At 32.5% G+C, this 18465-nt stretch overlaps 1 protein-coding gene across 1 annotated transcript; it reads left to right on the forward strand.

Moving 5' to 3' along the window:
• The first annotated feature begins 7545 nt into the window (after positions 1–7545).
• LOC105197365 lies at positions 7546–12375 on the forward strand. The gene is made up of 7 exons (XM_039456050.1): positions 7546–7729; positions 10095–10163; positions 10229–10288; positions 10352–10459; positions 10768–10857; positions 11611–11825; positions 11904–12375. Exons 1-7 carry the CDS (start codon positions 7546–7548, stop codon positions 12168–12170), a joined length of 993 nt encoding a protein of 330 aa, XP_039311984.1. The 3' UTR covers positions 12171–12375.
• Positions 12376–18465: the final 6090 nt, after the last annotated feature.

Consider the following 18465-nt stretch of genomic DNA (forward strand, 5'->3'; position numbering starts at 1 on the left):
CTAGAATCACATCTGGATCTGGTGTATCTGTATTATCGAAATAAGTCAAACGAGTACTACGTTTTTTGATGCGTTCGTTAATATCTTTGTAAACAGAATTTGGCGCAATCTCATTTGCACGCTTTTCGTACCAATCAAATTTATTTCTCTTTTCGCTAATATATAACATCAAAGATTTCAACATTTTGACAGCAACAGACAAGGTCAACGTTGTTTTCTGTAACATCTTATTCGTTTTATTAAGTCTCATTAATACATCGTTCCAAAAAATAGTTAGAAAAACCGTTTCCAATCTTTCCATATTTTTCTTCAAACCAGTAGCTCGGGTTTTAGTTTCTTCGGATTCATTTTCAGCAGTAATGAGTGTTTCTAAAGCTGTTTTGATAGGTTTATATCCATTATTTAATGCGAAAACAGCATCAGCACGAGCTGACCAGCGCGTATCAGACAAATTTTTAACTACTTTTTGTCTTGGACCTAAAGTAGCTAATGCTCTTATTAATACAGCCCATCGGTGCGTTGACGCAGAAAAGAAAGTATATAGGTTTTGAACGAAATCAAAATATTTACAAACTTCTTCTGTTGATTCTGCGGCCTGAACGCCAACAAGATTTAGAGAATGTGCACTACAGGGAATAAAAAATGCTAAAGAATTAATGTCATTAATTCTGGCCTGCAATCCATTATATCGTCTAGCCATATTTGCGGCATTATCATACGACTGGCCTCGGCAATTTGAAATGGATATATCATTTTCATTTAGAAACTTGATGACAACTTCACACAGATTCTCTGCGTCGTGCCCATAAATCAGTATAAACTTTAAGAATCGTTCAACTGATTTACCGTTTTTACAATATCGGATAATGAAAGTCAACTGATCTACATGACTTACATCAGGCGTTGAATCTATTGAAATAGAATAATATTTCGCTTGTCGTATCTCGGCTATAATTCCCATAAATACTTTTTTCCCCATAATCTCGATTAATTCTTCACATATTGTTGAGGAAAGAAAAGAAGTTTTTCCTCGTCCACTATTTCCAAACTTTTTTATATGTTCGCGCAAAAATGGATCAAATTCGCTTATTAGTTCTAACATTCCTAAGTAATTACCATTTCTGTTAGAACCGAAAATTTCATTGCTACCTCTAAAAGGCAAACCTCTTGATGCTAGAAATTTTATTACAGCAACTTCGAATACTTCGATCCAGTAATTACGTTCTTCGTTAAGTTGAAGTTGTAGTTCAGTATCTATTCTTCCGACTACTTTTGTGCGCCTGATATAAGTATATAAATTTGTTTTATGCTCAGAGCTATTTTCATGATCTGAAATGGATTTTAATCCATGTTTCCAATCATTAAAGCCAGTTGTAAATGAAGTATCCGACTCATTGAACAATTTACAAGGAAAGCAAAAAATTTTGCCTTGAGACGGCGAATATAAAACCCACTCGCGTTTAACCTTTTCTCCATTTTGAAGTTCCCGGTAAAAATAGGAATTTTGTAATTTTCTGGGTCGATTGATTTTTTTGTTTCCTTCAATACTTTCATAGTTTCGAACTGACGCCTTATAATCCGCATGTATATCGAAATTTTGGCATTTTGTAAATCCATTTTTAATCCAGTATTCCTGTAATGCGTTTCGACTTCCTCGAAAAAGCTCCCATAAAGCTGGATCTGAACTTGGTTCATTTAATTGACTATCAGAAATATGAGGAATAGCACTTTGTACATTATCATTTATCCGATCATCAGTATAATTTGATTCAATATAGTTGGGAGTATTAGATGTAGATGGACCGATTTCCAAAACGTGTGGTTCCAATGGTGGATCTGTACTCTGTTCTTTAGATCCGTTGTCATTGTCAGAATAAGAAATGATAGTTTCAGTATTATCATTTGGATCGACAGGTAAAATGGAAGAAGAATTAGACACAGAGGAATCTAAATTAACAGACAGAGTAGTGACATCTGTACTATTTTCAGTGCTAGTATTTGTTGTTTGAAAATACCAATTTATATTTTTCAGATTTTTAATGAATAATTCTTCTTTTTTAACTTTTTTCCTTTTTTGAGCTCCACTTTCAAAATTTCGTTTCATTTTGCTATAAATGTGCCGTAAAAAATAGCAAAAGACAAGGAAATAGAAAGACACAAAGGAACAAAAAAGACACTAATTAATTTCCTGGCTTTTCTTTTTTTAGTATTTCTTATTACAAGCGTTTGAAATAAATTACTTTATTCTCAATCAAAACTTAAAAGTTTCATTAACCCTGAGCGCTAAAAAACTAAATTATCTCTTAGAAAATATACTAAGCTGTTCCTTGATCTAGAGTTACATTTCTCTAGCGAGCGCAAGAAGTAGTAGCGGACGAATGGAGCCTATTGCCGACTTGTCGAATAGAGTCGAAGCGCCGCGCGCCGCTGCCGCCGCTACCAGCTATCAGTGATTTCGGATTTCGGGACGCTACGCTAGCTGCCTGCTGCCGGAGCGCGTGGTGGGGGCGCATACAAGAAATGAAAATCGTAGCTCGGTGCTCGGCGGCTCGGCGCTCGGCGGCTCGGCGGCGCTCGGCGGCGCTCGACGGCTCGACGCTGTCGGCATCGTCGGCGCATCACTGAGCGTCAAGCACCGAGCGCTACGAGAATTTTCACAAATTAAAAAAGTTTTCATTTGCTAATTTGCTGTTAAATGGTTTTTTTTTCTTTTTTTTTGGAAAATATTTCAACAAACTTGAGGCCCCCCTAATTGCGAGGCCCCCGGCAAAAGCCGGGTTGGCCATTACGTTAATCCGGCCCTGATCATAGGCTTGATTGTTAAATATTAAGTGTTAATTATATACATCTATTTTTAACAATTCTAGATTTGAAACTGAGTGTACAAAGTATATTTGGATGCTACAACCCAGTCGACACAATTTGTAACTGCTATATAATTTGAGAGTAACAGTTTATATAACAAATGTTTCATAATATTTACATCACAGCTACTTCTATCTACTGCTTCTTTCTATATAATATAAATGTGCAATTGTTATACAGGGTGTTTCAGACCAGCCGTACACCCCTTTTCTCTTCGCAGGATTAGGACCAATCAAAAATATGTTCAGACAAAAGTTGTAGGGTTTCAAAAGATCTATTCAATGATCTTATCAGTTTGACCTTGGATGGCGTCGCCAAGGTCAGATCGAAATCACATTAAGTTTTTTAAATGGAACACCCTATTTTTGATTCCAGAATCTAATAGCTGGTGTCAAGACCTTTCCAAAACACTATAAGAATGTTTATTTTCGTTGACTACTTTCCGAGTTGTGCGGCTTGAAAGTTACACTACCGCCAGCATCAGCATTACTCAAGATGTACCATGTGGTGGTTACTTAGTCGGATTTAATCTTGTGTGTGGGTGTGTGCATACGTGCATGCGTATGTGTATGGGGGAGGAAAAGGGGAGTCAAAGTTTTATGTACTCTGCTTTTGTTTATTAACTGGATTGATTATGTTTGATGATCAATCATGTCCAGATTGACTGTATGCATTTTCCCGTGCTTAGCATTATCCAGAATGAACGACGTGGACGTGACGAGAATTTCATCCCATTGAGGTGCTTGATTCACGTGAGTCCCCTTGCCTCTCACGTTTGGGGTGCTTGATTCACGTGAGTCCCCTTGCCTCTCACGTTTGGGTTGCTTGATTCACGTGAGTCCCCTTGCCTCTCACGTTTGGGGTGCTTGATTCACGTGAGTCCCCTTGCCTCTCACGTTCGGGAATGAATGAGTGTATGTTTTGTTAAGCGACTAAATGTTCAAAGTGAGCACCATTCTCTGCGATGCAAGCATCAACTCTATTTTGAAAATCATTGGTTGCTCGAAGAATTTCCTCGGCACGTAAGGATCGAATTGCTTCACTTATTCTACGAATCATATTATCCCTCGTAATCGGACGTTCAAGATAGACCAAGTTTTTTATCCTTCCCCAGAAATAATAATTAAGGACGGTGAGATCTGGTGATCGGGGTGGATAATTGATTGGACCGTATTTGCCTATCCACTTGTCGGGGAACATAGTATTTAATGCCGCACGAGCAACTCTCGATGTATGAGACGGACATGCATCTTGTTGGAACCACATGTTCAGGCGCAATTGCAGAGGAATATTTTCTAGTAAGACAGGAAGATCTGTCATTATCAAGGCGGAATATCTATCACCGTTTAGATTTTCGTCAAAGAAAACAGGACCTATGATTTGACTTCCAATAATTCCACACCAAACATTGACTTTCCAAATGGTTTGATGATCTACTTCTCTCAACCAGTGAGGATTATTTTGTGCCCAATAACGAGAGTTCCAAGTATTAACAGATCCATCACTTTTAAGTGTACATTCGTCAGAAAATAAAATTTTCAACTGGAAATCAAGTGGTTGCTGTCTTATAAAGTTGCAAAATACAAGTCTCTGTCTAATATCGTTATAATTCAACGCTTGATGAACAGACATTCTGTAAGGGTGAAATTTGTTATTTTTTAGAATGCGCCAAACACTGATTTTACTAACACCAGAATCTTGTTCTCGTCGTCTTAAAGAATCATAAGGGTTCAATTCTGTCGATGCAAGAATTTCCACTGTTCTTTCATCCATAATCGGACGACGAATTTGTGTACCTTTGTTATGTTGAGGCTGAACGACACCTTTAATTTTTATTCGTTTAGCCAAACGTGAAAAAACATTTCGCGAGTGAGGAGTCCGATCAGGATAACGTTCCCGCCACAATCTTTCCGCTGCAATGAATGTACCTCGACACTCACCTAAAATTAGCAGCATATCATATGCTTCTTCATTGGAATAGGACATGGCTAAATAAACCTAGACTAATAAAGAGGGTCGGATTTTTGTTGCGCGATTGATACTGATATGACGGTTATTGAAGACGTAGGTGACAAGTTTGAGAGAGTTATTGTCACTCGTGTTGAGTTGAGTCACTATAGCGTTGTGGTGAATACATCTCTACTACATCCTATGCAAATAACAATATGTATAAAATCACGAGTTAGACATCGTTACGCAGAAAGCCGCGCTCGTTATTGCTCGTGTGCTACCGTTAAAGTAATAATGTAATTACATAATATTATGACATACATATGTATGTGACTATCTACGGTCGCGACAGCTAACTTTCACGATTTTTCATGATCTGTTTTTGTTGGCCCGGCTCGCGTGTTTACTTTCTTTGTGTCGGCTGCACGGCTTTCTGCGTAACGCGTGATTTTATATTGTTATTTACATGGTGTTGGCGGTAGTGTAACTTTCAAGCCGCACAACTCGGAAAGTAGTCAACGAAAATAAACTTTCTTGTAGTGTTTTGGAAAGGTCTTGACACCAGCTATTAGATTCTGGAATCAAAAATAGGGTGTTTCATTTAAAAAACTTAATGTGATTTCGATCTGACCTTGGCGACGCCATCCAAGGTCAAACTGATAAGATCATTGAATAGATTTTTTGAAACCCTACAACTTTCGTCTGAACATATTTTTGATTGGTCCTAATCCTGCGAAGAGAAAAGGGGTGTACGGGTGGTCTGAAACACCCTGTATAGTATTAACATAACAAGTATGTAATGCTTCAATATATATTCAATATTGCAACATTACATTGCAGCAACATAAAATTTATATAATTAATGAGTTACATGATAATACTATTACTATATAGAATTTAATAATTGCAACTATATAGATGTTTTATATTTTATTACAATGAGCGCATTCAGAGGGAGCTGCTTTTTATTATATTGTGTAATTTTATTATTTATTAAATGTAATACAAGGATAGATTTACCCAAATAATGCTAATCTCTCCGAATTTATGATTTAAAATGCAGACATAAGAAATAATAAGTAAACAAAATTTTATAATTTTTAAAAATCTAATTTTAGTTTAAACTTTAATTAAGTTAAGGAATTGATTTTGCATAATTACCAAGTTTTGAAAAACTCTTTTGTACTTCAAAGTTTTTTTACTGGAAAAATTGAAAAGTTGGAATTTTTATTTGATTATAGTTGGGACGAAACATAAAAAATAGATTAAAACAAGTCAAGACGAGTTATCATGAAAATAATTTTGCATTATGTTTCGATAAAAATGCGTTTAATATTTTCATACAGTTTATATGTTAATAAATACTCTTGCAAATCTCTTTTACCTTTTTAATTTGCAGATCTCTCTCTCTCTCTCTCTCTCAAAATGCAAACTATTAAAAATTATCTCTTTAATAATCAATTTTTTTATATTTCAACGCTGAAATATCTTTTTATAGGATGCTATTACATTTGTCGTACAATAAATTTTTTAGCTTGTTTTGATTACCTGCAACGTAGAAGATTTCTAAAATAAGCAAGTATAATAATCGAATGTGAGTAAAACAATTAAGTTTGTTCAATTTTTTGTAGCCTAAGACTTACATAGACGCATTTGAGAACACTATTGTCAACGCTATTGTTATTCTATTCTTAATTGTTTTATGTTTAATGAACGATAAAAGTAGAATAACACAATAATACTGAATAGCACTGAATAGCATACTTCCCGCGCTTTACATTGATTGGTTACAACTGAGGAGCGCGAGCTGTAGCGTAGCCAATGTAGAATTAGCCTTCCGTATGCAAAAGTTAATAAGGAAGATATATTTCGCAAGCTGGGATTATTTCCTGTCCGTTTGGTTATTCCATGCGCAGTTATCCACGTGGAAAATTTTTAATAAGGTGAGTTGTTTTATGATTTATGCATAACAAATTTATTTTAAAACGTAAAAAAAGAAAATCTTGTACTTCAATATTAGAATGCTATTATTATTTGCAGTATTATATCTGGGATTTCCAAAATTATCGACGATAAAAGTGATCTAACCTCTCTCTTACCGCACAAAAGTATACACGTGCCGTATCTTATTTTTATACTTTGAGTTTCATATAATTTTGTAAAAAACCAACGGATAGCTTTAAGCAATCTCACAAGAAAAATACTCTTCGAAAAATTAGACTAACAGACGTCGCCAAGAACGATTTTAGATAAGGTAAATATACATTAGTTATTATGATAAAATTAACATAAGATATAAAATGTTTTAATAAATAGTAATAACGTTTGTGCATTATTATAATGATGTTAGGTAACAAATTAGTTTTCAACTTTGCATGAAAAATTATGTATATGTACCCTATAACCTTTATTGTGTGTAATATAGTCACAAACAAAAATATGAAAAAGATTTAAGAGATAATTAAAGAACCTTAAAATTCCAATTGAAGAAATTTTTTAAGTCTTTGCAACATGTATCTTTGGTATTTTTTTTTTGTTATTTAAATTTATATAAATATATTGCTTAATACATATATTTATTTATTTAACGTAACACGTCATTTATGTATAAGGTTTCTTGTATTTCTTTTATTACATAATACTAATGATGACACATTTCTATTCGTAAGAATTAAACTTAATACAGATATAATAACATTAGTCATCTACATAGAATTTGTTACAGGAATAATGCCAAAACCATTACATTTATTATCCAAAAGACGAAAGCAGCAATTAATTAATGATGAAATTGCTCGTCATCAACATTCGTCACCAACATTATTATTTGAAAGCAATATGAAAAATATTGACTCGAGTAATGTGTCAGTATGTGACTTAGATTTATACGGTCCTAATAATTCTGAGTGCAAGAGTAACTCAGAATATCACTCTAAAATAATAGAAAATGAGTTGAAATATATACATGGGACTAATGATATTAATTTATACAATAATTATGAAATGAAAAAAGGCTGTAGTATTTTCGAAGAATCTTGTAATTTTTCTGACAACTTTTTAAAAGAATTAGATACACATAATACTCAAGTAACTGATAATAAAACAAAAGAGTTATTGAAAGATTTGCGCGAATGGATATTACAATTTAATATTGATAGAGCTGCTGCAAATGCTAACTTAGCTATTTGGAGGAAACAAGGTTTTGATATTCCTATTGATTGTCGTACCATAATGAAAACACCACGAATAACTAATAAACTTATTTCTACAATGGGTAGTGGAATTTATAGTCATTTTGGAATTGCACTTGGAATTAAATCTAAAATGAAGCAAATTTTCTGTACTTTTCATGAGAAAATCTTAATTAATGTACATATCGATGGATTACCTTTAACTAATAGTTCTAAAAGTGATTTCTGGCCAATTTTAGCTTCTATTTGTGTAAATTCACTTAATCATACAGAACCATTTGTCATTGGAATTCACCATGGCAAAAACAAACCTGAAAATTCGAATGATTTCCTCAGACCATTTGTTGATGAAATGAAAAATTTAGAACAAAATGGAATTAGAATTAACGCACAAGTTATTTCTATTATTATCAATGCTATTCTTTGTGATACTCCTGCTCGGTCATATGTGTGTAAAATTAAGGGTCATACTGGTTATGAAGGGTGTTCTAAATGTATTTAAGAAGGAAATTTCATTGAAAACAGAATGACATTTCCTGAAATACAATCAACATTAAGAACAGATAAATCATTTAGAAATAAACAGTATCCAGATCATCATACAGGAACTTCTTGTTTAGAAGAATTAAAGATAGACATGATTAAACAATTTCCGCTTGACAGTCTCCATTTAATATATTAAATTAGGCAATTAATTATTTAGGCAATACGAAACGTTTAATTTAGTTTTGGTATAAAGGGCCTAAAAATGTTAGACTTGTACATAATACTTTTACAGTACTTAGTGAAAAATTAGTTGCTATGTCTAAATTTATTTGTAAAGAATTTGTGAGAAAACCACGCCATATGACTGAAATTGAACGATGGAAAGGAACAGAACTACGTCAATTTTTACTTTATACAGGACCAATTGTTTTACTGAATGTATTACCTAAACATATGTACATGCATTTTCTGGCTCTTAGTGTAGCTATCAGAATATTGAGTGATGAAAAATGGTGTCAAACATTAAATCAGTATGCTCATGAACTTTTAACATGGTTTGTTACTGAGTATAAAAAGATATATGGAGATCATAACGTAATATACAACGTTCATAATTTGATACATTTGGCTAGTGATGTAAAAAATTTTGGCTCTCTTGAAAGTTTCAGTTGCTTTAAATACGAAAGTTATTTAGGTAAAATAAAATAAAAAATACGGGCAAGTGGAAAACCTTTACATCAAATAATTAATCGACTTTATGAGGAAACTTCTATTAATGAAAATAAAATTTTTATAAAAAAAACATATCCAGTTGCATTGTATCAGAATCTAAATGATAAAACTGTTATAAAATCTATACAGTATCGTACTTTTATGATATCGAAACATCAACCTGATAATTGTTGTCTTTTAAAGAATGGATGTAATGTTATTGTACATGATATGTATACAACTAGTACTGAAATTGACGTAGATAATAGTACAATAGAGATGTACAATAGAAAAGTGTCACAATTTCTTTTTCCAAAAGCCTTTTTTCATTTGCCATGTAATTCCAACATATTAGGAATATCAATTATAACCGCAAACAAAGTTTCTGATTTTTTTATTATCAAACCAGAAGAAATTATTACAAAATGTTTACTACTGCCAATCGAAAGCAATATTGGAACACATGTTTTATTGCCTATGATACATACTTATCATAACTAAACAAGTAATATTTATAGAAAAATTTTTAATAAAATGAACTATTTATATTTTTTTCAACTGCAGCTATCGTGTACATTTTATTATAAATGGTTAATAACGAAAAATCATACGCCGTCGTGCGTTTCTTAGAAAGCGATACTTTTTCTGAAGTCCCAAGTAATTGGCTATGTAAAGAAAAAGACAAAAATTTATGTTGGTGGCCAATAAAAGTTAAAAATATTACGTCTTATATATCAAATCGCATATCACCGGATGAGGCGATATGGGAATTGTCCGAGGTTGAAATAGAAACCTATTGCGGTAAAATAACTCTTTTATCAATTGAAAAAAGTAGAAAATAAAAATGCAATTATTGAGCGTGCATTAATTGAAACAAAAATTATTTGACAGATACTTGGGAAAAGGCAAGAAAAATAGCAGATGACCCCATGTATAAAACTACGGATGACGAAAGTCTTGGTAAAGGCCAACGAACAAAATTCGATAATGCTAAGTATAGTTCCCCGCCAAAAATAAAAAAAAAGAAGAAACTAAAGACAACACTAAAAGCAATAAAACTAAAAAAAAGGACGAATATGCTAAACGTATGTATTTCTTATTTATTTTTATAATGATGCGACTTATTTTAATTTTTATTATTATTTTAGCAACTATAAAAAGCTGCTTTACTCTTCCACCTACATTAACTTTAAATGATATTACGGACGATAATATTATTATTGATGCAAATTTAAATGTTATACAAGCAGCCGGAGGTAAGTTACATTTAGTAATAGGTCATTATTCGATAAACACCAAGTAACAATTAACTTATATACAAATTACAATTTTTCATTCAATAACAAAACTGACACGTTGAATGTTAAATAGTAAATTTTAATTTGCATAGTATTGAGAATATATGTTTACTATGAATTTTTTGTTTGAATTAATATATTTCGTAAATTTACTTTTATTTCTAAGTTTTGAAATATTTGATTTTTTATAACATAATAAATACTTATAATAAATACTAATATCAGGTTATCTGTTATTAATCAAGTTATTAATATTTTTATTACAGTGTCAAATTCAATATCTATCACATATGTTGATAAACCGGATCTTAATAAGGAACAGTTGCAAATAGCACAAGATATTGCTATTATAAAAGGTAATCACATATATTTTTATTTTAAATAAAAATAAATTTTAAATTTTGTTTATACAGTAAACATTAAATATTATATTTCTTTTTAAACTGCAAAATTCTTTGACGTCTTTTTATAGCTATATGATCTTTAATGACGCTATATATACGATTAAACTTTATGAATGTTATTAAATTTTTTAAAATAATTGGTTGAATTTTCAACTGTGATTCTTCCTCTCTTTCTCAATTATTTTATTTGATGATTTAATTTTTGTATTGTCTATTTTATTCGATTAATTCAATATATTGTACTTAAAATTTTATGTAAACTATATCGGAATTTTGTAATAGAGCATGATCCGGGGCTAAGTGCCTTATGACGAAATAACTCCTACTTCACTGTTATACTGTAGAAACTGAATTTCACTAATTGCGGATTACTACTCATACTCTTCATGTGCGTATATAGAGAAAATTTTGCGCCTTACTTTTACTTTATTACAAAATGCCAATTTATTAATATGATACTTATAAAATAGACTTATTGTCATTTAATAAACTGAATTATTTGAAAAATACAATTTATGTCCGATTTCATCAACGGTGATTAAACATTTAGTTTTAAACTGTGTTCAAATAGAAACTCAGATTTTCTTCAAAAATTCAAAATTTAAATGTCGTTAGTAAAATTGGGGATTATTCGATTTTTCACAATAAAAAAAGAATTATATTATTATTTAAACTATATATTAGATGTTTTCTACAATTTTTTAGACCAATATTGTTCCATACATCGTATGCATGCTTCGATTCTTCTAACATTAAAAAGTATTGACGAAAGATTACATAAAATGGAGCATAAAAATGTAACACAACCTGAAAAAATGCAATATCCACTGTTACTACCATTACTACCATTAAAAGACCTTCAAAGTATTGCTAACTTAGAAGAACTTCTCACAACCAACGATTCAGCTCTTTCTCAATATGTAAGTATAATTTCTAATAATAGAATTTATAATTTTAAATAATAAGAATAACTTCTAAAAATATTTTTCTTTTTTTAGACAAATTTTGTTACCAATATTGGAGAGCATACAGCAAAAGAGAATATTCATAGAATTTTAAGAAAAGTTTTTTCTGATGAGTGTGCTAAACTTTGTTCATGGAAAGGAAAAAAAAACAATTATGCTGTTTATAATTTACGCATAATTACAGAAATTAGCCAAGCCGTTACTTTATCTTACGAACTAAAAGAAATTGAATTTGAAGACGTTGCTGCAGAATGGTTTCGTTTTGCAAAACAACGAGCTGCAAGAAAAAGTCAGCATTAAAGGAATAATGATTTCTAATACATTTATTAATGTAAAATTATTGGTCTAATTTGTGCTAACAAATCTTTATATTTTAGATATGTCATTTATATGTCAATTATTATGTCATTTAACGTATTGCATAATACATCTCAATATTATAATTTTATATTGTAATTTTATTAATACATATGTACGTTTTAAAAAATAAAACTTTTTTACTGTATATTTATTGAAACGATTATTTTCCTTTAATATAAACGTAACGTCCTTTTTATCACTATAATTATATCTCATTTATATTTAATTTATATATATGTTATATAAATCGTATGTCATTTCTTCGTAGTTACATTCGCAGTTAATATGTAACATGTATATAACAGCTATGACCTACGGTGATTTATTTCAACATAAATATGTCGTTACTGTTACTTTCGAAAAAAGGCGAAATTATAATATAGCTACAATATTGCAGCAACTTTCACGTTATATAAAACGAGATCATAAAATATATAACTATTATATAGTGGACATATAACTGTGTCGATTGGGAAGCTACAATATAATAAATTTAACACGCATTGCTCGCATAATTTTGAATTTTTAATGGTTTGGATATATTTTGTCTGGACAAAAATTATTTATTAATTGTACCAGCTACCATCTGAAAAGTATTTGGAAAAAATTTATGATGCCACTGCAGTAAATACATATATGAAACTATATTATAATTTGTATTCAAAAGTTTGCAACGCACTTTTTATTAATTGTAATAGGATTTTTGCGGTTATTTTTTATAGTTCTTCCTGTATATTTTAAATATTTTATTCGTTTTAGTCTACAATATGCATGCTTTTTAATTACAAAAAAAAACGATATAATTGTCGGAATTATTTACACTTTGGACACATATTCAATAATTGTCAACAATAAACATTGAAAATAAAAAAAATTAAAAGAAGCAAGTGAATTTATTTCTTCAAAAGAAACTTTTAACTCCATGATTTTACTTGAGACAAAAATATTGGCTCAAGTGAAGATTAAGTTTCTACTAATAAAATAATGATATTTGACTAATTGTGTTTACTCCATTTTTTATTTGTATTTTTTCAGATAAAGTATTGCTTAAAAAAAATTTTGTATATACTAAATTATATTCATTAATCTTTAAAATACTGAATGTTAAAGTATTGATAAGAATGCTGATAAGACCGAATTATATCATCAAATTTAATTGTACGGAATTAACAAATATCTTTATTTTATGCTTATTATGTTTATTATGTTTATCATACTACTTTAACATTTTTTTCACTGTAAATAATAGCAGTATAAAAGATAATGCATTTCAGTTTAGTGCATGACATTTGAAAACAATTTATATATACATTCCTTGTACAATATATTAAGATTAAGTTGTACATTGTAACGCTAGTGGTTTTCGAGCGGTATCGGAAATCGAGGATTCGGTTGTGGATAGGCTCGTCGGATTGTCGGGTTCGGTGAAATAATTGTACTCGGAGTTTAATAGAAGTAAAAATTGTAAATGTATTTAAAACTTAAGAGAATACATGACATGATTGACTAGTAAACAAAATGCCTCGTAACGAGCGAAATCAAATGAACGGAAGTACGCTTGGCTCTAGATAGTCAAAATAAACGGAAACATAAAGCCTCTCTAACTAATCAAAAAGATAATTGTTTACAACGATCAGACGTAATAAATTGAAAGGTAGTTACTATAACGAAATCTACTAAATAAGGGGTAGTTACAATAAATAGAATCGACTAACATGGTTCGCTTATATGGATCAAACTTAACGGACTTAGATAATTGTCTCAACATAACGGAAATGTAATTAATTCAAGCTCTTACTTAACTAAACAAAACTAATGGACGGAACTATAATTTGAGGTTTTGGCTATCTAAATGTATGTATTCACGACATTTATATGGACACGGTGTCCGGGGGTGATCGCGGAACGTGTTGTCAGTTTATACGATACACGGTGATCAGTGCGACGAACGCAGATCAGTCGGCGCGTCGGTAGCAATTCCGCAATTCGCCCGAGCCAACTCGTGCAAATGAGACGATATGTATTATCAGGGCGCGGATGCCCTGGCAATATTTCGGTTACGAGTTGCCCGGTCAACGTCGAGGATACTCGACGGGTGTGTCTTCCCCGAGTATGCTCGAGAACGGAGCGGATTAGCCAGGAATGCCTAGCCTACGGGCTCGACGAGAATGCTCGTTGTGATTGGCTACAGCGAGGATGCTCGCCGAGGAGGTGATTGCGGATTAACCGAGGATTCTCGATTGCTCGGGACGACAAGGATTCTCGTCGAGAGAACGGAAGGAGGCAAGTATGCTCGTCCTTGAGGAAGTCGGGAGTGCGTCGAGTATGCTCGACTAGAACAAGCCGGTGGACCGGGAAGATCTTACGTCGGTGTTTCCACTGCCGGCTTATATATCCGTGTGCGCGTAGTTGGATGCACCAATCCGTGCGTACGGTTGGCTGGCCTAAAGTGGCAATGTTACGGAACGCTACGAACGACGTGGGTGCTGCCGCGTGATCGCGCCGAGAGGTTAGCTTGGTGCGCGTACGCGCACCGGCAAAAATGGCGTCCCTCCATGCTGACGCTCGGCCACAGTATACAGTAGCGCAACTCTCTGTCGGCACTTTTGATGTTAGTGAAATCAAAATCACAGCGCAAGCTCGGTCACTTTATACAGTATCGCCATCTGCACTTCTCTTTCACTTACTCTTCTACTCTGCATTTATGCTCTCTTTCTAATTCGTAGCAACATTAGAGAAATTGGTTTATCAGATTATAAATAAGTATAAAATTATATTATAATATATATTTGATGTATATAAAAAAGCAAAATCTTAAATAAGTGATATTTATTAAGCTTTAGAAAACAAATATGCACATAAAAGATTTTTAATAATATTAGTTATGACAAATTAAGGTAAACTTTAACAGCAGCTAAATTTTGTATTAAAAATAAAAAGTATACCCTTTTGTACATAAAAAATATATTTCTTTTTTATAAGTAGATAGTTATATTTTATAAAATACATTCATATCTTTAGTATTTTGTATTTAAAAATACATTTTTTGCATGTGTGCGTGTGCGTGCGTGCGTGCGTGTGTGTAAAATACAATTTAACATAACAAGTAACATTTAAATAATTATTACTTAAAATTAATAATTAGGAAAAAAATTAATTCATTTTAATGTAAAAAATAATAAAAAGTTTAAAATACATATGCCTAAATTAATAATATTAGGAGTATAAATAAGTTTCCGCCGTTTTTTATCAAAAGTTGGGTATTTATTGTGAAAGAACGGTACCTAATGTTTTATTCGAAGTATTGTCCATCGCGAGCCACTACTTTTTCCCATCTTTCTGGCAGCATACGGATACCGCGTCGGAAGAATGCTTCATCTTTTGAAGCTATCCACAAATGGACCCAATTTTTTGTATCTTCATATGATGTGAAGTGTTACTCAGACCATGCGCCATCAATCGAAACAGGTAGTATTCAGAAGGAGCAATGTCTGGTGAATACGGCGGGTGGGGTAAAACTTCCCAATTGAGTGTTTCCAGGTAGGTTTTGACCGGCGCCGCAACTGTGGACGAGCATTATCATGCAGAAAAATAACTTTGTCGTGTCTGGAGTAGTAGTGGGTACGTTTTTTCTTGAGTACTTGGCTCAATCTCATCAATTGTGTTCGGTAGAGAGTCCCAGTAATGGTTTCATTCGGTTTGAGCAACTCATAATACACGACACCAAGCTGATCCCACCAAATACACAACATGAGCTTTTTTCCATGAATGTTCGACTTGGCTATCGATGTTGAAGCATGGCCAGGTGGTCCCCATGATTTCTTCTTCTTTGGGTTATTGTAGTGGATCCACTTTTCATCACCAGTGACTATATGATGCAAAAAACCCTTTCGTTTATGCCTGGCAAGCAGCATTTCACATGTGAAAAATTTTCAACGTTTCTCGGCTTCAGTTCATATGGAACCCAGTTTCCTTGTTTTTGAATCATTCCTAATGATTTTAAATGATGTGAAATTGCTGGTTGAGTCACTCCTAATGTAAGTGCAAGTGCTTCTTCCGTTTGGCATAAATCTTCATCTAATAATGTTTCCGATTCCGCGTCTTCGTACACTTTCGGCCTTCCGCTACGTTCTTTGTCTTCGACGTCAAATTCACCGTTCTTAAACTTGTGAAACCACTCACGACAATTTCGACACACTCACAGCAAACTCGACATTTTCGCACGAAAAAAGATATACGATGCTGATACAAAATTGCTAATATTTTAAGGTTATGTTGTTGCTAGATGTCCCTTACGATATAACGTTTTACAATAGACAATTTCAACCATAACATACTAGTGGCGCCATTTTTTGTGAAACGGCGGAAACTTATTTATACTCCTAATATACGAGGTGTGTTCAAAAAGTATCGCGAATTTTGTGTTTTTTCAAAAATTATTTATTTATTCATGAATATCTATTTTGTCCCCTTCAAAGTAATCCCCATGAGATATTATACACTTGTGCCAACGGTTTTTCCAATCTTCGAAGCACTTCAAAAAATCATTTTTTTTTATCTTGTTCAGCTCCTCCTTCGATGCCGTCTTTATCTCGTCAAGCGTAGCGTAACGTCGTCCTTTCATGGGCCTCTTCAGTTTAGGGAACAAGAAAAAGTCACAGGGGGCCAGATCTGGGGAATACGGTGGCTGCGGCATCATTAGTGTGTTGTTTTTGGCCAAAAAGTCGCGCACAAGCAACGATGTGTGAGCAGGGGCGTTTGGTACGAATTTCGTGGCGACCCGTCTCATGCCCAAATCATTGATAAAAATCGAATGGCACGAGCCAATCGATATGTTTAGGTCCTCAGCAACTTCTCTAACGGTGATTCGACGATTGGCCAATACCATTTTCTCCACTTCATTAATTTTTTCGTCTGTTGTTGAAGTGCTCGGGCGTCCGGCACGCTCTTCGTCGTTCACATCTTCTCGGCCTTCTGAGAACATTTTGTACCACCGATAAACGTTGCTTCGGTCCAAGGTAGCTTCTCCGTATGCCACAGTCAACATTCGGAATGCATCCGCGCACTTAATTTCGTTTTTCACACAAAATTTGATACAGGTTCTTTGATCCATTTTTTTGAATAGGTAAAAATCGAAGACGATCCAAAACACGTGCAAGCAAAGCAGCTGTCAACAATTAAGTGAACATTCAAAATGGCCGAGCTTGTCGGCATAAGTGAGAGACATGAGTACCAACATAACGCCACAAAAAGATCGAAATTCGAATATACGTAACCCGCGAAAATTCAAAATTCGCGATACTTTTTGAACACACCTCGTATGTGTATGACTAAGTTTCTTTCATTAGATCGTACTTCAGCTACTTGGCCTACCTCTATACGATCCAAGAAAAAGAAAAATAAAGTTAAAAAAATTTTTGAGCACAAAATGTAAAATTAATATGTAATTATACATACAAACTCCATAAAATGCAATGAAATACACTTATACATTGGAAATTTCCATATCGTTTAAAAAAAAACTTGAATTTTTTAAATGAAATGTGTATCTGAAGATACGCATTTTGTTTCAAAAATTTCTATTAATACAATTATTACAATTATAAGTATAAATTAAACGTATAAAACCTCAAATAATAATATCGACGCGTAATATAACTAATTTGCTAATATCTACTTACAGTCATATTTACTTCCTTTTTACCTTTCGTCTGTCTTTCCAGAGCGTACTTCAGTTATTTACTCTAATTGTAAGTACAATACAGAAAGAAAGAAAAGAAGAAAGAAGACAATATAAAACTGGAATACGACCGTTCAGCTATTGACATTTTATTTTGTTTCCCCATAGTTCCATCAATGCTACCAAAAAATTTGTTTAATAAGTCTTATTTAAATGTTCTTATTTTTATCTTACCGTTAAATTTTATATTAAGCATTTCTAACTTACCTTTACATGTAATATTAAAAATATTATTACATTTGTCTTACCTCTACACGTGTACACATTACAAAATATCTTATAAATATTTAATATGCATGTAAAAAACACAAAAATTAAAGATGTAAAATATTCCACATTTTTCTATTGTCCTGACCAATCCCCCCTTTACATGCTTTATTATGTTGTATTAGTGCGTGATAAATGCGCATGCAAAAAATAATTTATTAAAAAGTCTGTGGGAAAGACAGGATATGGTGTTTGAAACTTAATATCTTCTACTAACAAAAGTGGGGA

Source organism: Solenopsis invicta, chromosome 12, assembly GCF_016802725.1.
Source record: "Solenopsis invicta isolate M01_SB chromosome 12, UNIL_Sinv_3.0, whole genome shotgun sequence".
NCBI lineage: Eukaryota > Metazoa > Arthropoda > Insecta > Hymenoptera > Formicidae > Solenopsis > Solenopsis invicta.